The sequence below is a fragment of the Pantherophis guttatus genome, chromosome 1 (assembly GCF_059756535.1).
Source record: "Pantherophis guttatus breed Tessera chromosome 1, ASM5975653v1, whole genome shotgun sequence".
Taxonomy (NCBI): Eukaryota; Metazoa; Chordata; class Lepidosauria; order Squamata; family Colubridae; genus Pantherophis; species Pantherophis guttatus.
In genome coordinates, this window is record NC_142063.1 from 199,532,214 (window position 1) to 199,555,892 (window position 23,679).

General features: G+C 35.5%; 1 protein-coding gene across 18 annotated transcripts in view; it reads right to left on the minus strand.

Annotated features, from left to right (window-relative positions):
- PLCB4 (phospholipase C beta 4) overlaps positions 1 to 23,679 on the minus strand; it is a 180,682-nt gene that overhangs the window by 42,209 nt on the left and 114,794 nt on the right. For all 18 annotated transcript variants that reach the window (XR_015731278.1, XR_015731277.1, XM_087882318.1 and 15 more), the window contains 13 exons: positions 19,918 to 19,997; positions 17,255 to 17,308; positions 15,559 to 15,640; positions 15,108 to 15,208; positions 14,515 to 14,572; positions 9,000 to 9,108; positions 7,942 to 8,152; positions 7,352 to 7,445; positions 6,533 to 6,612; positions 6,123 to 6,207; positions 3,318 to 3,408; positions 2,339 to 2,434; positions 1,389 to 1,489 (listed from right to left, as the gene is read on the minus strand). Coding sequence is in view for 16 of the 18 variants with exons in the window: in XM_087882318.1 (XP_087738444.1) it covers positions 1,389 to 1,489; positions 2,339 to 2,434; positions 3,318 to 3,408; positions 6,123 to 6,207; positions 6,533 to 6,612; positions 7,352 to 7,445; positions 7,942 to 8,152; positions 9,000 to 9,108; positions 14,515 to 14,572; positions 15,108 to 15,208; positions 15,559 to 15,640; positions 17,255 to 17,308; positions 19,918 to 19,997 (1,242 nt within the window). In the remaining 2 variants the exon portion in view is untranslated. The remainder of the gene's footprint in view (positions 1 to 1,388; positions 1,490 to 2,338; positions 2,435 to 3,317; positions 3,409 to 6,122; positions 6,208 to 6,532; positions 6,613 to 7,351; positions 7,446 to 7,941; positions 8,153 to 8,999; positions 9,109 to 14,514; positions 14,573 to 15,107; positions 15,209 to 15,558; positions 15,641 to 17,254; positions 17,309 to 19,917; positions 19,998 to 23,679) is intronic.

The following is a 23,679-nucleotide window of genomic DNA, read 5'->3' on the forward strand; positions in this document are numbered from 1 at the left end:
TATGATATGGTTGGAAGTCCAGTCTAGATAATGGATACTTCTAGATTTAAAACAAGTGAACTGAAGTTGCTCAGTATTTATTTTTAAAAGACCTGTTACTGGTGGGGGAAAAAAATCTTGTTTGCTCAGGGAATTGATTTGCTGAATTTATATCCCACTGCAATCAATTTTCATGATTCTAAAATTGTTCAATATTGAGTTCTGCATGTTGGGTAAATGGGTACTGAAAATACATACAATTCTATCTTTGATATTAACGATGAAAAACCTGAGGTAACACTGCAAGATGCTTTTTTGCTTACATACCACATAACTGGATTCTGAAGGCAAACCAGTCAGCCCAGATTACAATGAAGCACATAGTGACTAAATGGAGGGAAGTAGCTCATTAAGTAACTAGAAACATAATATGACATAAGGGTGGGTCTTAATTATATCAAAATTGAAATTCCAAAGGAAACAAAGAAAAAGCAACTGAGATATTAGAACTTTTGAATCAGCAATCCAAGAGGTTTTGCTTTTTTTAAAAGTTGGACAAAAGCCAGCTGGCAACAAGCAAATATTCTGCTTGGACAGCTCCCCAGATAAAACCAAGAAAACATCTATATAAGAAGGAAGACGCCAGAATTCCGGCAGGAGCAAAGTTATAAAGTAGTTCAGAATTAAAAATGTTTCCTTGCACGAGCAGAATTTGATGTTGGAATACTGTTAACATTCTACAAGAAAAAAATATTAGATATCCCATGGAATGTTCTCTTAACAAAGAATCTGTGGTCCTTGGATGGAAGAGGAAGCTGTCCCAGTCTCAGACAGAATTATTACTTCTTCTTTCTTCCAGTAAGAAGAACTTCTATATAGTCTCCTACTATTATCTCAAATTTGGCCCTTTAGATTGTTTCTTTTGCTATTTTCCAGACACTTGCTTTTTAGGGTCTAGGATAACTTGCCACAGCCAACTTGCCATGATCAACTCACCATGGGCCAACTCATCACCACCAACTCGCCACGGGACAAAGATGAGTGGTCCCATTCCTTGCTTTTTACTACTCCCAGTATCAGTGAGAAATTATTCAGTACAGGCACCAATAACTCAAGAGACAATAAACTCCTAGCACTTTAGTCCTTCAGCAGTAACTATCAAAGAAGAAAGACAGGTCTTGCCTTTGTAACTTTAATTCAAATTATATGTATGAAGGCTGTACAATATCTTCTAGGACTGGTGTGCAGCCTTTTATTGAAAAAACAATAAATTGGCCTGGATAAATTGATACTGCTTGTTATTTAAAATTAACTTCTAAAATGTCATACACATTTTTTTAACCTACAACGTGTTCTCTTGGCTGTCTCTAAACCTTTTAATTAAACATATGTGAAAAAAACTGTCTTACCTTTTTAATGTGATTAGCTACAGATTCTTTTTGGCTCAGGTCATCTGCAGAAAGCTCACTTCCAAATTTATACTCTGGATGTGCTTCCTCTTCTTGCTCCCCTATGTAGCAATACAAAAGGGAATAAAATGATCAAAAAATTACCAAAAAACCAAACCAAGCAGTAAATCAAAGATATCAAACCAAAGGCAACAGAAAGGTTCCTTAATTGATAGCCTTCATTCATTAAGGGAGATCATGCTGCACTTCATGCAAATCCAATGACAGTTAAAACATGATTTAACCTTCTGTATTAAAGATTCATCCTCTATTTTCTTCTATAGCTCTGCATAAATTAACCACCAATAATTAGTTTGCTAACTGATAGAGACAAAGAGGCAGAGAATAACACACAGGAGGACAGATGGTATGCTGTTCACTAAGGGCTTGCAACTGGATGAATCCTAGTTTAAATTTAATGTTAAATGTTAAATTTAAGTTGTCCCCATTCATAACTTACTTTAAAGCCAATTCACTACTTTTCATAAACAGTTTCTCTTCCTTCAATCTATTCGCTCTCAACCTATCTAGTTTGAAAACCACTATGTTCAGTTGTAATTTATGAAACCTGAAGCTGAGAAGGGTATCAAGGGTTACAGAAAAAGCTTTGGGAGGCATTGGGGTATGATGTCTGTGCTACAGATGTTGCCCCTTATTATAGCCTGTACTTCCTGCACATAATCTTAAATTCAGAACCCAAAGATAAATGTACAAGTGACTGCTATAAGAAAACAATAAATATCCTATGCTGGCTCAGGAATTCTGGGAATTGAAATCTACAAGTCATAAAGGGGCTATCGTTCCCCATCCGTTCTAAGGCAACAAATCCAACATGCTATCACCTGATACACTGCAAACATCAGCAAGAGGAACTTAAAAATATGACAAGTAAAAAAAAAAAATCACTTTACCACTTTCTATCTCCTCTTCATTATCATCTTCCAAGATGCTGACAGGAGCAGCCGTTTCACCAGCTTCCATCATACTTTTCAAAGTTTCAAGCTGTTCTATTTAAAAGAAACATGTGTACATATCCATACAAACCCCCCCACAAAATTTTATAATCCAATTATGGAAAATAATTCAGGTAAAACTTAGTTTGGAAGGATTGCATAAGAGTTGAATTCCAACGTATTCCTTAACAAGACATTGGTATACCCTGTTATTTCTGAGTAAATTTCTCATTACTGGTATCGGAATAATATTCTCTAAACCAATTCTTTAACAGTATTAGGAGGTCAGTGTTTTCTTACAGGCCTAGAGATACGCTTTTTCTGTGATGGCACCTGCCCTATGGAGCAGCCTTCCCCTAAGAACTGGAAGCTCTTTTGTCCTCCAATGAAGACCTGGCTTTTCCCCAGATGTCAAGCCAAGATGCTAGATGAGTTCAGTATAAGTATGGTTTGTGGTTTGAGTTTGTTATTTCAGTTACTGTATTACTATTACAGTATGTGGTTTGTTTGTTTTGTGCTTTGTTTATGGAAGTTTTAATTTAGTGCTCTAGAGTAAACTGGATTTTAGCTAATGAGACTTATATATGTAAGATGGGCAGGCATATACATTTTATAAATATATGCATACAAATAGGCTACAGCAACTTTCCTCCAGAGGAATTGGGATTCTAACTTTCAACCTTGTCAATAAGCATAATGGCCATATTTATTGAAAGCAAAAAAACATTCAATACATCTAGTGATAGTAATTAAAAGCAAAAACTTTGAATCTAAAATGTAGGATTCTCTAGAAGATGTCCTTTAAAGACTTCACAAATAGTTTGCAGTGCAGTATAAGTGCTATTATAAGGAAACAATGGAGGTTACCAGCACACAAGTTAAGCAATAGATGCTTTTTCATTTAAAACACTAGGTGTTTTAAATGCACTCTACTTACTTTTTTCCACTTCTGGTTTCAACCTTTTGTTTTTAATAAGAATCTTTTTTCTCAGATCATTTGGGGCAGGCAAGGACCTTCCTGGTTCAAGCTGAAAGGCAAAAAGAAGGCATAATTAGGAAATACACTCCCTGCTGCCTTTTGTTCCTGCTTTCCTCACAATTATTATGGTGGTGGCAATTATGCACGCATGCAGACACCTAAAGGAAGAACAGTCATTCCTCCCTTTAAAACTGGGTATTGTAAGACACCTAGGATATTATCTTCTTGCATTTGACAACTTAGGTTATTATGCTTCAGGTCTCATATACACCCTAGTACCATGATGACGAAACTATGGCACGGGTGCCAGAGGTGGCACGCAGTGCCTTCTCTGAAGGCATGCGAGCCGTCGCCCCAGTTCAGCTCTGCTGCACATACGTGTGCGCCTCCCACCGGCAAACTGGTCTTCGGGTCTCTGCCGCGCATGCACAGGGGGCAGGGAACATGTGCGGGGGGCATGCACATTGCATTTGGGGGGGTTCAGGTGCACGCACGCACATTCGCACGTGTGCATGCACGCTTTGGACACTCAGTCCAGAAAAGGTTAGCCATCACTGCCCTAGTAGTTTTCCAAATGACAAACTAAAATAAAACTGCTTTGAATTAAAAATGCCTCTAGGAAGCGGTGCTCATAAGCAGGTTTTGCTAGCCTTTAATATGCTTGGACTGATCCACTCTACAGATCCTACAATAATGTATTGCAATATAGAGTTCTGTATGGCTCAAGATTAAGTTATCATTCCCTCTGTATCCCATTTCCTTTCCTTCCCGTTTCACTGGGCTTCTTCAACACTTGTTCCCCCTCCTGAATCTTTTATAGCAAGTTTTCTTACATTTTTGCAAATTTTTGTGATTCTTCCAATCAGGTGATAGCTTTTTCCTCATTATATTTTATATATGGATGGCAAACATGGACAGGTTAAATATAGAATACTACAGGTGGTCCTCAACTTACAACAGTTTGTTTAGTGACCATTGAAATTTTACAACGGCACTGAAAAAAGTGACTTATGACCACTTTTCACACTTGCAACCATTGCAGCATCCCCGCGATCATGTGATCAAAATTTGGATGCTTGACAACTGACTCACATTTATGAGAGTTGCATATGAACAGTTTTTGTGACCCCCTGACAAGCAAAGTCAATGGGGAAGCCAGATTCACTTAATTGTGTTACTAATTTAACAACTGCAATGATTCACTTAACAACTGTGGCTAGAAAGGTCGTAAAATGGGCAAAACTCACTTAACAAATGTCTCACTTAACAACATAAATTTTGGGCTCAGTTGTGGTTGTAAGTCGAGGACTACCTGTATACCTTACTCATATTGCATCTCAATAAAGGAGGACTATCCCAGGACATCTAGTTTACCCAGAATACTGAGAATTTTTTTGATTAGTTTGCATCCAGTCTTGGCTAAGTGCCAGAGATTTTAGCATTTAAGTGTCATGTGGATCAATCACAGGTATTACCATAAATGAACACTTAAAGAGGCGAAGATATGGCATTTTTTGCTATTTATTTTAATTGATGCTATAACTTAGAAAAATATGTGTGAATATGTGTAAACATATTAAGCAACTGGATGAATATATGTGAGGCAAAATCTGCAGAAATGTACTGTATTTTTCAGACTATAAAACACATTGGACTATAAGACGCACCAAAATTTAGAAGAGGAAAACAAGAAAAAAAAATAGTTTTTGGCCTCTGTGTGTCCCATTCACGCCCTCCCCGCCCCCCAGAAGCACTTTGCAGGCCAGACACAGGCCTGTTTTTGGCTTCCCGAACCCTCCGTGCCTCCTGTTTTCGCCCTCCCCGGCCCACAGAAGCACTTTGCAGAGGCCTGTTTTTGGCCTCCAGAGTGCTTCTGGGGGCCGGGGAGGGCAAAAAAGGGACGCGCGGAAGGCTCAGTAGACCAAAAACAGGCCCGTATTTGGTCTATAAGGTGCACAGACATTTCCACCCATTTTGGGGGAGTGGGGGAAGTGCGTCTTATAGTCCAAAAAATACAGCGTATTTTAAATGAAATTTGCCCTTTTGCATGAACTTTTTTCTAAAAAATTGCAAAGCATTGCAAAAACTGAACAGAACATTTTTAAGATGGAAAAAGTGAGAAACTTAGAAAAATCAAACTACAAAGATTTACTGAGGCCTATGAGAAAGGATAACTTACAATAACAACAATGAAATCATACATACAGAGGATATGTTTGCCCTCCCCCCACATCAAAACCATCAAGCTGTGTTTTGAACATTACACAGGAAGAGATAGTCTGCTTTAAAATACCACTGATAATTGGACTCATTTTATGCCGGACCAAACCCTTGCTCTAAAAAGATGTATTTTATGTTTTATGTTTAAAAAAAATAATAATAAAAATTTTTCTGGAAAAAAAAATACCACTGATAATTGGAAAACACATGTAAAAATAGGTATTCCCTGAAGCACTACTTTCTAAGGCAGGAAGGCGAGGGCTTCTATAAATATCTAGGAATGAGGAGTTTCAAATATAAAATGCTGACAAAGCAAAGGAGTTTGAGTTATGAAACAGTAGGTGTTACCTGAAATCTGATTAAGAAACTCTGAGCTCTAGAAAAATATGTGAGGACACTGAAGTGGCCAAAAAAAAATAACCACACACCAGCAACAGAACTCAAATGGTATGTTACCCAGTCACTGTGAGTGCATCACTCTTACCATCAAATTTCCAAACATTTCTACAAGAATACTTAAACATAACAGTTGGGGACTCTTACTGGATGTGTTTCTAGTGGCTGCTTTAAGAGAAGATCTCCAAAAATATCTTCACAGTATTTTGACATTTTGTATTGTTGATATTTGCTGGAAAAGAAATATTATTGTTAATCAATCAAAAATATAAAACTGAACAGAAACTGAAATATGTAATGTCTTTCAACTGCATTAGATTGTTATTACATTACAGTTTAAAACAGTTATATGTTTTATACAGTTTACAGCTATATGGTAAAACAAGTTACACATAACCTTTGTAATGGCAGAAAAATTTTAAGAGTGAGTTCAAATTTATCAGTGACTAGAATTACTTCATTAGTAATTGTGTTCCTACTTTGACTTTTAACATAAATTCCCTTTTGCTACACCAATTAAATACAGTATGAAAGATCTTTACCACTCCATAACATACCTGCAGTGATTTTCAAAGGACAAGATGACAGGATACTCAGATGTTACAAAGGCTGTTTCCTTAATGGCTTGAATCACATCCTTTAAAAATACAGCAAAATAGTCTTGTGTACATTACAAAATAAATTCAACAGCATTCTTGAGCATACCAAAAAAACAGGAGAAATGCCTCATTCAACATGGACATATAGTACACATGTTCACAGAGAAAGTAAGAGCTTAATCTTTTCTCTGGGGATCTGCATCATAAAACCTGGATGTCATGTTTCACAAAATTCTCCATACTTCTGAACGTGGTTGAGGTATGGTGTTCAGGCCACTCCTGTCATTAGGCCAGGTAAAGCAGCCATCTCAGATAAAAGATGCCAGAAGACAATGGTGGATCTCCCAGAGCTTTACTGAGCTTGCACACCAATACTGACCTTCTGCTACATAAGCAAATGTTGCTCTCAAATACAGTAGGGAAGTATCCTATCACCAATGTTGAAATAAGTGTCAAAAGGCAAGACATCTGAATATTCAATATGAAATATGGAGAGAGATGACATGTCACTAATGTCACTATCTAGGCCAAATATTCCTTATTCGTAGAAAATGTTTTTTATCTTCCTTTTTCATTGACAAGCAAGAATAATATCAAACCTAACAGAATCATAATGAATTTTATACTGTAGAACAAATAATATTTCAAACATGAGCAATGTAATCATGGGGGAGCGAGAGAAGATTTAGCTAAAGTTTAAAAAAAATAATGCCACAGATTACAGCTGAATCTGTGGCAAATTTACAAGAAAATAAAAATCACATAGGAACTGGTTACTTTGAACAGAATATCTGTACACATGGCCTTTCCATGTGTTATTATTGGTTCTTGGTCTTCCCCTTTTCCATCCCAGCAGTCAAGTTCAATACACCTAGAAGTCAAAGCGAGAGAAAGATGGAACACAGTAGTCACAACAGTCAAGTTATAAAGAACAATATAGCTCTACTCAAATTATTGGTAAGTACTCATTTTAAATATGCTATTGTTTTGCACATAATCTGAAAGAAAGGAATTAAGAAATGCAAATCTATTTTCATAGTTAAACTTGCAGTTTCATCAGATTTAATTTGCTGGTAATTAAAATAGTTTATATGTACAAAAATGAAATACATCTGACTTCAGTATAATTTATTATTTGCTGATAACCTATAATCAAAGGAATCAGCATTCAGATAGTTGTTTAAAAAACATAATCCTTATTGTGCTATTTGTCCCATAATTTCTTTCAAGATATTGAAATATATTTCTAGAAATCCTATTAATAGGTTTTTAACATATATATGCATGCATATTCCCTCAATCATCAAATCTGATGGCAAATTAAATTCACTGAATTAGAGTTTTAGCCTCCCTTAAGTACATCTCACCTGCATCCAGCCAAGAGGACTTGTCTGTACATCTCCACTGATGATTTTCCACCAAACTGCCTTCCTGTGAGATATGTGTTGTGGGAAGAGCTAATAAAATAGTGAGCCAGAGGTTGTTCCATCTCTTGATAGAGCTCTAAACGGTCAAGGAAGACAGGAGCATTCTCATCAGACATTAAGTACCGGCAAAACCCATCACTTGACATGACACCTGAAATGAACAATACACAATGTTAGAATGCAGGCTTTATCATTATTCAAAAATTGGGCTCCTAGTTCATTCCGTTAATCTGAGATGGCAATTTGATGAAGAAGACAAGTGGGGGGTTTCTTGATTCCTGATTATGTTATGAAGGGTATCCAGCCTTTCCTAGAAATAGAACCAGAGTTACTCAAAGACAATTTTCCCATTTAAAGGGGCAGGATACATACAAGATGTCCCAGGATTATGGGACAAACCAATCCATCTCCATTTGCCTCTAAAGCCCCCTAGCCAAGAAATGTTTGATCAGTTATAGAAATAAAAGGCAGTTTGGAAATCAAATCAATCTATCCCTCTGCTTAGAGTGTTATCTGCAATACAAGACAAAACTATTGGTTAGGATCACAAGCCATTTAGGACTTTAAAGATTACAGCCAGACCAGCACTTTAAATGGAGATTGGAAATACAGTATACTGACAGTCAGTGCAGGCAGCAAAACAATAGCCTAACTGGATGCCTCACAGACTCTTTTAAAAGATGGACAAAGTATATTGGTGTTTCTCAACCTTGGCAACTTTAAGACATGTGGCTGGTTGGGGAATTGAAGTCCACACATCTTAAAGTTGCCAACACTGAAAAACCCTGAAGTATAGCTCTTAGACTCATACATCATTCTACAGTGCTTTACAGCACTCTCTGAGCAGTATATCACATATTGCCCCAACAATCTGGGCCCTCATTTTACAATGTAACCTACAATGAAACAAAAGTTAAGATGGCCTATGTACAGAGTAGCTGACAAAAAGCAACTGAACTTTTTAACAGAAATGATTGACATCCACCTCTTCTTTTTACCTTTCTTTTTCAAATCTTCATCTGGTTCATATATTTCAATTATCTGCATCGCTCTTTTAGGATCAAAGAATGGAAATAAAATTTCATTCAGCCGAGGATCTCGTTGATGCTAAGGCCAGAAAAAACAAGACTGATGAAAATTACTACATGCTGCCTTGCTTCTACAAATCTTTCATCAATGCAAGTAATATTCAGGAGGGGCTTGCTTTTAAAGTCAATTAGACTTCTATTTTTTTTCTTGATTTTTTTTTAAGATCTACATTTTTACAAGTAGATTAATTTTATTTCATGTTCAGTATAATTCTGTGCTCTAATGGTATGTTAGTACAAATGACTACAATGACTACAAATGTTCACAAAGAAACAAATTCATGCAATAAGAATCATTTATCTACATTACTGCCCACATTATAATTCATTAATAAAATATTCCCTATCCCAGCCTTGAACTAAAATGCTTTTGAAATTCCCACATTTTGGTAATTATGCATTAAAATATGACTATTCATATATGAAGAGGAAATGTGTAAAGAAAGGAAAGTGAAATTGTACAAGACAGGTAGCAATGAATGTTTAAAGAATTCTTGGCATTCAATAAATAGCTTCAGTTAATTTACTTCTAAACTAATAAGAGTGCAGAAACTTGGAACTACGGGTATATCACCAATATTTATTACTCCTGTCTGAATAAAAAATGGTAAGTGTCTTATATAACAATAAATGAATTCTTCTGTTAAAGATTATACCCTTTATTGTTTGAAATACCTGACTCAAAATTGATTTCTATATTACTTAGTAATTGATAGATAATGGTTCTATTTATTTATTTATAAAATTAATTGGCTGCCCATCTTACCACAGGAGAACTCTGGGCAGCTTATAATCATAAATGATATCTCTATCTCATCTATATACACACAGACTTCCGGGTGCGCTTCAAGGTGTTGGTGATCACCTTTAAAGCGCTCCATGGCTTAGGGCCAGGGTACTTACAGGACCGCCTTCTGCCACCAATAGCCTCCCACCGGCCAGTTCGCTCCCACAGAGAGGGCCTCCTCAGGGTGCCGTCGGCTAGACAATGCCGGCTGGCGACCCCCAGGAGGAGAGCCTTCTCTGTGGTGGCACCTACCCTTTGGAACAATCTACCCCCAGAGATACGAGTGATCTCCGACCTCCGGACCTTTCGTCGGGCCCTAAAAACTCATCTCTTTCAGTTAGCCGGTCTCTCTTGATTTTATGATTTTATGGTTGGTTTTAAATTTTGATATGGATTTTAAATTGATAAATTTTAAACTATGGGCCAAATTTAATTATTTTAAATCTATTTTTAATCGTATTTATGTATAAATGTTTTTATTTTGGCTGTTCACCGCCCTGAGTCCGAAAGGAGAAGGGCGGTATAGAAATTCGAATAATAAATAATAAATAAATAAATAAAACAGAGAGAGACACACAAAACATAAATAAATTAAAACAAACCAAACATTATCATCCAATTAAAAATAGGGAGGGGGCAGATGGGGAGGAAGATAGAAACTGTTGTTAGTTGATCGATCACTTTTTGGAATTAATGCAATACTATAAACAACTGGTGACCTGCTGGGTCATCCTTTCAGAGATATTTCCTTACCAGATTTCCTCAATGCCTTCAACAATGACAAAACATCTAATGTACTGCCTTCATTGGAAAATTTGAGATACATTCAGACAGGCATCTTTAAAATAGCGCATGTTGAATGATCTATGTTCTATGACATTTTGTATTATGTCATAGAACTGTTTTATAAAATTTGCCAAAGTTCAATTCCATGGCACTCATGGGTCTCAAATCTGGACATATTCTGTAAATTAGCTGATTTGAGATACCTTGGTTCAAAAATTGCTGCTCTGTGATGCATCATTTTGTCCAGTTAAAGGTTATGGAAACAACATTTGTTAGTACTATATAGATTGTCACCGCCTTTATTCTTTTTTGGTTTTAGTAATTAAAACAATTTAATAAGTCTTTGCTATATGTAGCATATTTAAATAAGAGTAAAATATGGAGTTGCCACATTAATCATAGTAACGAATGCCTTCCATTCATTAATTATTTTATTGTTTCCATTTTACTAAATTCTAGATCAGTTCATCATTTAGTTTATGGGAGTTGAGTTTATGGGAACTGTAGCTTTTTACACCTTTCTATAAATGCTTTCTTGAGCAACTATAACTTTTGAATCCAAAAGAGGAAGGGTGGCAAAAGTGTTACAGAAATTACCCTCCCTGGTTTCTGGGAGAGTAAAAGTGAAAGAAGGGAAGGGTATTTTCAGACATGTAAGATTCTGTTAAACTTGCAAATCTGTTCTATAACCTTATAAAAAAGATAAAACCAGTACTTCTTAGTTGTGTTTCTGGTCTACACTACCTCACAAGGTTAACAGAAACTACATTCTGTTACCTTTCACTTAGCCCAATCCTAATCAAACATACTCATAAACAAGTCCGATTCAGTCCTTTCCTAAAATACTAGCCAAGCTTCAGATTAAATGCTAACCAGAAGTTGCACAGCAGAAACGTTATGTAGTAGAGTTTCTGCTTGATCTGCTGTTATAAATAACATACATGCAAATGCAAGCAAAATAAATCCTTCTGTGTAGATAAGCCTTTCATTGGGGATTTAAAAATAAAGAGATTTAAAGATGGAATATAGAGCCTCCTATGTTGTCAGACAACACTTTTTTCCTTGCCAATATGCTACATGGAACTTCTAAATTTCTAAAATATTCTGGGCATTCTCTGTAACATCTAGCAATAGCCAATGTAAAGCAAATAAATGACATTTCTTTCTACTGAAAACATTCTTTTCTGCTTCCCTACTATTAAAAATGCAATCACATATTGCAAATCATATTCCCTTAATCGATGCTCCAAATACCGTAAATGTATACCCGATGAACTGTTTTAATTTAATTCACTGTACTGGATAATTATACTAAAACTAGTCAGCTGTTTAATAGGCAACCTAAAACTAATGAAATATAAAAGCTGTTAGATGCAAGCATTATTTAATGCATTATTGAAAAAGAGGATGCAACTTCACAACCCAACCACAAAACCATATTCTCCAACATGTACAGTGAATAGCTTTGCAACGTGTGTTTCAGTACAATATCCAAAATCAGTGGCAAAACAAAGAAGGTGGTTTCAGTACATATTAACAATCTACCTGCGCTTTACATTATATATGAAGTCTTAATAAAGTATTTCAAATTACCAATGTGGAATTCTAGAGAGAAGAAAGGTAGAATCTAAATACATGGAAACAATTCCCCCAAATTTCTCTTTCTCTTGGATTCTTATAGTGTCATATTTGAACAATCTTTCTACTCCGCAAATTTAAATTGCATCAGTTCTGATGGATCAAATGAAAAATCTGTGTAATAATTAGCGTGTTTTCCCAGTTATGGTCAAAAAAGTATTTTTGAGTTCTGCAGCTCTTAGGATTAGCAACTGAGATATCAGAGGCTGACTTTTAGTCATCATGCTAAGGAATAAAGTACTTAGTTTATTCCTGGCATAGCATGATATACGAAATTTACTTCATTTAGTAATTGTGTGTGCCCTTACATATTTGCAATTAAATAAAAAATTCACTATGAGTTGTTCAAAAAACCATAATCAGAAATCATGTCTAATATAATATGTGAACTAAGAACTGTAGTCATATCTCATAAATGCAAATCCTTCTTCATGCACTTCAATAATTCACTCTGAAAGATAGTGACCATCTCTACATTTATGGTAATGAATTCCATAAGTTGCTATATGTTGTTTTCTTTTGTCATTGCTAATGACCAGTCTTGTTAGAGATATGAATTTATGAATCTCATTTCTTGGTGATCCATTCTTAAAATTGCTAGTAAGGCACTAGTACAAAGACAAATAAACATTAGATCATTTTCTAATAAAAATTATGCAACTGGGCCAAAAAAATTGCAGAGAAAATGAGAGACACAGAAGTTTTGTCTTCATTTTCCTATCAGAAGGCAAAAACTGGTAATAGGATAGCAAAGAAATTTCTCAATTCACCTTTAATGAAAACAAGCAATTTTGCTGACATATTTGTACAGGTAATTCTTGTTTAGCAACCACAACTGGGACCGGCAACTTAGTTGTTAAGTGAAGCAGGTATGTGAAGCAGTTGCTAAGTGAAACAGTAACTTATGATCTTACTTCAGCTTTCCTTTGCTTAATAGACTTGCAAAGGATGTACATGCAAGAATTGGTTGCAAAGCTACTTTTTCATCACTGTGAAAAATTTCATCACAATTTGAACAGTTGCTGTATGAGGCAATACAACAAGAAAATTTAACCAATACTACCAAGAGCAAAAGATCGTTTTTTGCTTTATTTCTATCATGCTTCTTTGTCTTCTGGAGGTTTCTCTTTCCCTTTCTTAAGGTAAGCATTTTACAAAAATACAAACCTCAAAACTAATATTTTGAAAAAATTAAAATAAATTCGCTGCTGAAGATTTTCCTATTTTAGTGTGGGAGAGACTTCTAAGCAAGAGTGGATGGTCTCCTCAGAGTAACCCCATGACAGACAAAAATACGATCAACTACATCAGAATTGCATTATAAACTGGCTATTGTGACATAATTCTTTTCTCTCACCAAATGAGAGGAACTTGGAAAGGAAAAAAGCCAGAAAGCATTTGTTGATATGGCATGAATCCTCACCAATGCTGATTTCTTAAACTTTATCCCCAGGAAAGAAACTTAAGGAGGTTTATTGACCTACTTTGCACTGTCAAGGAACATTGAAGAAATGTCTAATCAAGCCAATTGAAACAACTGGTTCATACACATTATTCAAAATACGAACAATGTTGTTTGTACAATCTACGGTACTAAATAATGAAATACTGAATGTCAACCGTTTAATAAAAAGAATTTTAAAATCTTACCACAAAGAATTCTCCATTGAGTGACTAATTTTAAAATACTGTGTATTTTGGTAATGCATAGAAAGCATATCTAACATCTAAGGAACTTCATACCACTGACATATTACCTACAATAGAAATGCAAGCATTCTGAAGACAGCTATGTCACATGTAAACCTTACAAAAACATCAGTAAAAATGAAACATTTTAGATACTACAGAGAGAAGCCCAATTTCCCTGCCACCACCTCCTCAATATTTAGAAGGACTAAATTCCTAAAAATAAAAAAGATTTTAAATCATTTGGTTAAGACAACATATGAAATAGAAACAAAACAACCACACACAGAGCATCTACACAATACAGCAAATAATCAATGCAAGCAAGTTGCAAAGCCAACAAAAAGAGAACAGGAGAATGCATCAAGTTGGAGTTGATTTTTGCACCTTCAGTCTTGCCGAAACGGAAAGACCAACAGATCAGAAGCACAGCGAATGATAGCATGGATCATGCAATGATACAACTGGGAGAAGCAAGCCACTGCAGACAGACTTGTAAGGTAGTTAATGTATGAAAAAGCTTACTTCATTTAGAAAGCTCACTAATTGGTCTACCGTTAAATAATCTGTTTTGTCTCCATTGCTGAAAAGAAATTTATTAGAAAAAAATGTAAGTTTTCATGTAAGATCCTACAGCAGGTATGATTTACATGTTGACATTTTTTTTATATTCCCAGCATTGATCTAATATTCTTTAACAGACCTAAACTGCATTTTCAAAATCAGCACTAATAAGTGATACTGACTATGCTTGCTACAAAAAAGCTCCTTCTCTCTATGCCCCCAATTTAACAGATTAAAGAAAGAAGCAATTCAACATGTAAGTCTTCCACATTAATAACTTAGTGCATGAAACCTCAGATGTTAAGACTTTCTTAACCTAATTAGTTCATATATTGTGTTAATAACCTTATAATAGCAAGTTAATATTATAGGTTAGTAAAGCCAATTTAAAAACAAAAGTGTTTCTTTAAATCAGAAGATCCTGAAAACCTGTATCGGAACATTGAGGTAAACCTTTGGAGAAAAAAAATGACTTCTGATAGGAACACTACACAACAGCATTATCTTCAGATTAAATAATATTAAAATTAAGTTTATTATGTAGAGTAACTTACATTTTTCTAAAAAGCTCCTCTATATCAGTACGAGGACATATCTTCTGGGTTAGTTCATAAAACTTCTCAAAAGTAAAAGCTGAAGGCTCTATTTCATCATTCTGAAAGTAAAATAAAACTTAATACCGGGTTGGATAAGCACTGACTTAGCAATGGAAGAATTTATAATATATTCATTATGGATGGAAGCAAATAATTTAATGTTATTTGACTAAAAAAAATAATCTGGAAATAGTTCTCTATAATCGCAACAATAATGTACATTATTTTATGTGTGTAGTATATAGCTACTGCATTAAAATATTCTAATTATAATTAGCATAGACATTAACAATGGACAAACTGCTAATGAATAATTTTTGAAGTAATACTGAATAATCAACTGCAACCATTAACTGTTTTAGGCTTATAACACCCATCTTGAAACCCTTTATTCTTGAAATTTAAATACCTTTCCACTGGGAAGACCCAATTCTTTAAGTGCCTGAAATATCACTTTTTCAGTTTTACCTGACGCAAACGTTCTGGTAATGCTAGGAAAAAAAAGGAGAATTAAATTATTCCAAAGCTTTGGCAATCTCATAAACAGAGCTGCATCACATGTCCTCTACTGAGATGACAATAGTTCATTAATGATTTTCTGAATTGATAGTGTAAAGTATCTCTTCAAGAACAGTACGCTTTTATATGGATAAATAAATAATTCCATCACCTAACTTTCACATCCATTACCATATATCTAATGTGTAGTTTTGAGTGAGTGTGAACATTCATAAACCAGGATTAACAATAGAAGATATTAATATAGAAAGCTATACCTACATAGGTTAGATACAATAGGGGATTAAATCCAAAGATATTATGAGAAAGTTAAAGTTTGAGGAAAAACTATAATTTGAATCTTGTGTCCTCACACAGAGGTTTGTAGTGGAGTTTCTGTTTTAGTAGATGAAGGCTGGGAGACTGTTGCCACTTACCCTTCTGAAAGAAAGCTGAAAAACAAAGCTTTCAAGCATCCTTTATGATTCTTTGGTTAATTATTCCCACATTTTGGTTTTTGTGTAAATTAAATATTTCCTTTTGTTGTTGTTTTCTCAAACTTTGACAACTGCTGTTACAGCATGTTCTTTCTCTCTGTTTTTTGGGTTTTCATACAGTCTTTACTTCTCTAGAGAAATCCCCGCTGATCAAGAATTATATCATGAACACAGGAGTGTTGTATGTAGAATTTTTAGTCAACCATTGCAAATATGGTGTGATCTAAGAAACTTTCTCATATCGTGTTCTAAACTTAATCCTTGGCCAATCTCACTTCAAATTTCTTTCACTGTGAATGAATGCTTTCTCAAAATTTTTTTGAAGAGTCAACTTTTGACTCTAAAGAGATTTTTACAGTGATGCCTATTCTCTATGTACACTAGAATAAGCAGATAATCTAGTCCACTGATGCTGAATATGTGGTCTAATGATAACAATGGTAGTTGTTTGCTTTAGCCTTATTACATTCATGGGCCAGAGCCTGGTTGCTGCTTAAGCCCCGTTCCCCTTTGAGCAACAGTGGTCAACTTATTTCTGTTATTCCTCCTATACTTTTGCACTTAGATCAACCAGCAGTGATAATTCCTTTGAGCCATAACTTTAAAAATTTGCAGTGCTTAACTCTACAACAGGGCTAAGCACCTGGATGCTATTTGGATGCTATACAATATCTAAGCCAGCATGGAAATAAAAAGGATGTGAGACTTGTAATTACTTTAAACATTTGGAATAAGCATGTTGCCTATCCTTCTGAACATACAGGATTAATAATTTCCCAATTCTAGAAAACTGTTTTAGAGGGCTAAATGGATATGCTATTTCTATTAAATTTCAATTCTATGCCCAAAATAAAGGAGGTTTCTCTAGCAGGGCTATACAGTATCTGATTGTTTATTTCGCTATTCAGTTGAGAACATCTGATCAGGATAGAAAATATTGTTGAATCATAGATCCTAGACACAGATTACAGGATCCCTTTACCTTGATCAACAGACTACTAAAATATATTGCTTCTAATGGACTTTCTGACTTGTGACTGTTATTCATTTTAATTTCACAACCATACAATTTCTCCATAACCCCACAGTTGAAGCTCACAATACACTTACCTTCTAACTGGAATTTTGCCATTAGTGTTAGTCAGAAATGCCAATTTCATCCAGCTAGAAGGGGAAAAAACAATTAGACTTTCCTCTCCAAATAATTCAATAAAAGCTCAGTTTATAAAATGAACTGTAGGAGGAGAATAAACCAAAGGCTATCTCTGGGATTTTTTTTTATTACGAAGTATAAAAGTAGGGCTTTAAAAGTTCACACTGTTTACACATGGAGTTATGTAAGAACTGAGTCAAATGTTCACCTTCGTGCATTCTTGTATTTTATAAACGACTACTTGCTACTTCTCATTCATAAGACTAACTACAATTCTTTCCTACTATCAGTGTAAAGAAGCCTTAAAGGGGGCTTGACGTAAACTCAGTTTGATCAGAGAAGATGAGATGCAGCTTTCTCAAACTTGGGCAGAAAAAGTCAGACTAATGTAAGTCAGTTGCAGCTGAGCTGTGACTCTATTTTACAATGAACCCTGGGCTTCTAAAACAGAGTTGAGTAAAGGGCCACAGCTCACCCTGTCTCTTAGCCTTCTGGAGGGGACAGGCCATGCAGTGATATCATGAGGCGAATGAAAGTAACACGGTTGACATTTTTCACCTAATTTTAAAATACAAACTGCTTCCACTTTGACCTCTAACCCTGCTCTTCAAACCCCTCCCCCCCGCCTGAAAATTCACTGCTAAATGTTATTGCCATTTCAGGTCATTTTTCCAGGGTTGGATGGGCAGCTAAAAAAAAAAAGAGAATGGAAATTGTTTGCTTCACACAGGCCTCTCATTCTTGTTTCTACCCCTTTTTTTTTGCGGGGGGTGGGTGGGTGGGTGGAGAAACTTCATGTAACATATCCTTGGGATATTGAAGGAATAATTGAAAGTGGAGAGTCACATGCATGCTACATAATCCTTGACACTGTTCTAAAAGTTCTAATTGAATGAAAATGCTCCAAATTTTTGGATACAGATAAAATCTTAACAGCATAAATAAACACACAAGTTAGGAAAAAGAGGGAAACGATTTCCTCTGACTACTATCATTCTGTTATCACGCCTTCTTTAACGCCTTCCTTTACAGTCATGCTAGAATGAACACAATTTAATACACATGAAATATTTAATTCAGCTGTAATGGATGGAAAGCTTCAGTTGAAATGTTTTTTCGCATCCAAGAAATAAAGCAACTACTGAAGCACTTTTGATAACATTTGTTTGAATAGCATTTGTATTACATATTATGAGTGAGAAGAGGCAATGCTGGTTACTCTACACATATTCTTGCTCTCCAGAGAGCAAATATGTTGGCTTTTCCATGTTCCATGAGCAATGTGAATAATGGAAAGGTGGCATGAGGTACGCTTGAAGTCCCTTGAATGAAGAAAAGCAGGAATTTCTGCACTCTGGAGAGCTTTACTGAAAGGGTGCTAAAAGCTACAGGAAGTTAAAGGGTGATGTAAGGGGGGCTGTTAGTGTGTCTGTGTATCCAACACTTACTTCAACTTACTTCTACAACTTGTTTTTCAGATATATTCTACAATAACCTCTGTCATCCACAGCAGAGATGCTCTGTGGCAAGTCATTCAGCCTAACATTTTGGAATATAGAAATGATCATGATGTTGGAACATGCAGCTCAGCTAATTCCCCCAAGGGTTCTTCCTACATCAGCCAAAGATATTCCAAGTAGTTTCAGAACAAATGGAGGGCTGAAAGAGTGAGTAAAGAGGTTCCAGAACCTTCTTCTCAGATGCATCTGCTTTAAATCTCTCTTTAACATTACTATGTATCCTGAGGACTTGTACTCCCAAAGGTGTTTTTTCAAAAGGCGATTGTTTTGTCCTTGAAGACATTTTACTTCTAATCCAAGAAGCTTCTTCAGTTCTGGATGAGAAGTGAAACATCTTCAAGGAAAAAACAAAGAAAAGTCCAATTGCCTTTTGAAAAAAACACCTTTGGGACAACCATGATCCAGATGACTGAGAATCTCCATAGATATTAAGGAATTGGACCTTCTACTGTTTAGAGAGTAACAACAGTTTCTGAGGGGAAATAGCATTTAAGGAAACTGGGAAGGACTATAAGAATCTTTTCAAACTTGTTGTTGCTAAATCTTTTAGGTTTCTTTTTGAAGAAATGGAAAAGAGGGCTTACAAAGTGGGGAGTGTACAAATATACTTCAGGGTAATCTGAACACGGTAGGAAGATTACATTTAAGTATTTGGTCTCAGCTGCATTTTCTTAATATATTGTAATATTCTCTGAGAAATATCATAAAGAAAAGAATAATTCAGTTCTGGATCCATTTGTATGTACAGTAAGTGGGCAGCCGTTCTCCCTCCTGAACCAAGAAAAGTTCAGGCAAAGCTAATAATTAAAACTGCCTCTCTCAACAGATCATAAAATCCAGCAGTAAACTCCCTTAACTCCTGAATGTGTGTTTGACTTTCGGAACGTATTTTATTTGTGGAAAAAAATGTGAGAAATAGATTAATACCACATTTCTCATGGATGTTTGTAATGTTGGGGAATGCCTTCTGCAGCTTATCCAGATACTGTATTTATTTCTTGTTGTGCCAAATAAGGAAAGGAACTTTTTTTAAATGCTCATCAAGAAACATGTAGAAGGAACAAAATCGTAATCGATGAGGTGAGGGGAAAAAAGCTTACTGTTTCTTGAGGCATGTCATGGGACAGACATTGTTGGCTCTGAAGTTACCTATAATTGATCTGAGTCCATCAATCCATTGCTGAAAGACAAAAAGATAAAACAAATATGTCTAGTGTGTGCCCACAAGTGTGCATAGTGACCACCCAATCAATCAATTTAAAAGCAATATAACTACAGAAACATCTTAAGAGTAACACAAGTTAGAATAATTAGTAGTGCTTATCTCTCTCTGACCTTCTATTGAAAAAAGCTTGTTTTATACAGATAACTTCTCTTCTTTAAATAATGATACTGAATTCATATATTTGAAGTACAAACACAAAATTGTCAAAATAATCTCCCATTACAAAAAGCTAAGGTTTTTTGCAGCATATGAAAGACTAAAATAAAGGGTTTTTTTTTGTTTTTTTTTAAAGGAGCCTCTCGTGTTTTAAAAATGCAAGCTTTAACACTTCTTCCAAAGTTGCACCACCAGGTGTCAGTAGAGGTTTGGAATATAATACAGTTGCAGAATTATCCAGAAATTGGGGAAGAAAAATACCGGTATGTTGATATTTCTCTAAGATAATATTGCAACTTTCTTGATTTTAAGAACAGAAATTATGGAGACCTGGACCTTACAGAAGTGGTATATGAAGAAGTAGGGAATCCACAATTTAGTATCTACTGATTTAGTATCTACCAATATTGTAGCTATCTTATAAATTACTCTATTACCTCTTTCCAAAATTAATAATTATGTAAAAACTGATGTCCCCCATGAACAAGCTCTGAATGCATAGAATAGCTAAAAAGGTAAGCAAGGAGAGTACTAATTATAACCTCATTTTTATATAATCTACCCTTTCTGCTTGGACTTCTCCATCCATACACATTTCATGCCATAACCTATAAATACCATCTTTGGCTATCTAATAATCCAAAATAAGATATCTCCAATCTTACATACATACTTTATTCAATAACTTTATTCATTTATGGCACAATTAATGCCATTATCTGGCGATATCAAGCAGAATTTGAATCCATCCTACCTCATCTCAGACTGTAACAAAACAGTTTCCTTCCAGTTGGTTACTTTCTATATGTGCTGCAGAAATTTTACACAGCTCAAAAAATATACATCAGTTTTAAAAATAAATACCTTCTTTGCTTCAGAAAAGTATGAGAAGAAGTGCATCACAAATAGGAACAGCAGCTTACAGATATTTATTTATCACATTTCTATACCTCCTATCTAACTAAGTGACTGCAGGCAGTTTACAAAATAATAATAATAATACATAGTATAAAAGCATGAATAAGAACAAAGATAAAAACAAAATTTAAAAGGTAGGGCTATAATAGTTATAAAGTTAACACGGTGGAGAGAACACCCTCACAAAACCAATCCTCCCGAGGATCGCATATCACTCTTTGACCTCCAAGCCAAATAGTAGGATCAATTCTTTCTGAAGGCCGGAAGAGGGGTGAGTGGGCTGCCTTACCTCTGGTGTCAAAAGTGTTCCAGAAGGCAGAGGTAATGGCAAACCCACAAGATCAACAACATACTGTCCCTGATTAACCAGGCTGGGATGGGAAGATACAATTGGGATGAAACATTACATTACAACTTCATTACTCAACTAATAGAATTAGGAAAGGACCTTGGGGGTCATCTAGTCCAACCTCTGCTCAAACAGGAGACCAGTAGTGAAATCTGAACCGGTTTGCTGGCCGTGAATGCGCAGTGCGTTGCTAAATGTGCACTGCATCCTTGCGTATGCACGGTGCGTGCCAAATGTGCGCTGTGTGCATGCACATGTGCAGTGCGCACCAAATATGTGCTGTGCATGCATGAACAGAGCGCACCAAATACATCCTGCACATGTATGCATGCACAGTACACGTCAAACACGTAAGTAGAACAGCGAGGGGGGGAACAGCTGTGCTGCGCAATTTAGATTCACTAGAGAGCAGGATTTCCTGCATCATAGGTGTGCATCAGTATTTTGGATGCACTTTCTGTACAGAAATATATTGTGACAAATAATTCACACCATTGCAGAATGATTATCCAAAGCCTTCTCGATCTAACGTGATGAATATGTTAAATATATATCACACATTTGGAAAAAATACATGAATGTGAAAATGCAATTTCAAATTAATATGATTTCTGAAAAGTCTGGGACAGCAGAATGAGAGACATAAAGCAAGGAAACATTGTAGATATTACAAAGCACAACCTAATATTCTGGGACAGATGTAGCTAAAAATATATAAGAAGAGCCTATCAGAAACAGAAACTCTGTGTACCAGGTAGAGAAACAGCAGTGAAATGTTATTTTACTCACATTCTCATCTTGGCTACCGTTTGTCCCACACAAACGGTGTGGTTTAGTTCAAGACTTTGTTTCAAAAGATGTAGGAGTACCTGAGTCTTCAAAATTCATTAGCTCACTATCCTAAAACCCTATTTCAAATCATTATTACGCAAGATTTTTCTTTACTGGAAGAACTTCTGTTAGGACAGCCTCTATATCTGCATTTGCCTTTTTCTCTGTTCTCTGGGAAAATATACCCTTCAGGCAGAATTTAGGAACTGCCAGGTTTTTCAAACCGAGTTTAATATTCAATGCTAATCCTTGAATTATGCAACTCTTAGATTTCTGCATAAATACTACTGTCTAAAGTCCTTGAAATATCGTTTCTGACTTGTTTTATTATTGGGAAATTGATCCTGGATAATTTGTAATCCAACAATACCTGAAGGACCTCATGCTTCTCACTTAATCTGTTATAAAATATTATTTTTACATATAACGATCAATCAAAATAGAGCTGGAAGGGATCTGGTCTTCTAGCCCAATCCCCTGCTCAAGCAGGTGATCCTATACCATTTCAGACAGGTGGCTGTTCACTCTTTCCTTAAAAGCACCAAGTGATGGAGTACCCACAATTTCCAAAGGCAAGCCGTTCCACTGGTCAATTGTTCTCACTGTTAGGAAGTTTCTCCTTAGTTCTATGTTGGTTCTCTCCTTGACTAGTTGCCATCCATTGTTTCTTGCCTTGCCTTCTGGTGGTTTGGAAAATAGATTGCCCCTCTTTTCTTTGTGACAACCCCTCAAATACTGGAATACTGGAAAACAACACTGCTATTCAGATGTCCTTTAAAAGAACAAAAACTGGAGCACTTTACAATAAACAACACTTGCTATATCTTAAAGCCTATAAATAAATTCTTGATAACAATATATTCTTATCTTCTTATTTGAATTAAACATGAAAATGTAATACTGTGTATAAAAGGTTAATCGTTTTGTAAAACCTTCTTTCGTTTAAGATGCTATTAAATTATCATGGACATTAAATTAAGCTTCTCTTTCTTCTGGCAGATTATCTGCACTTACTCAATGGCCCCAGAAGTAGCAACTTTTTGAGAATATAATCTTTCTACTTCATGCAGAGCAGCCATAGTGTTTCTTTCTAATACTAGAACAGTTCTGGGAAAAGTGCTTTGGGATCTAATGAATTCAGAGCATCACCTGAGCCATCCTGGACATGTTTCTGAACTGTCTCATTTCCACTTTTTCATAAGTGAAGAAGGAAAACAGCCGCTGTAAAAATTGCTCTGCCACTCAGAGCAATACCTCTGTAACATGGATAAGCAGTTTGCACGGAATACACACAGACATAGACACAAACACATTTTCAAGGACCCTAAACTTGCAATTTAGTGGCTGAATTTTGTTCTGTTACTTCCATTAATCAAATATCAA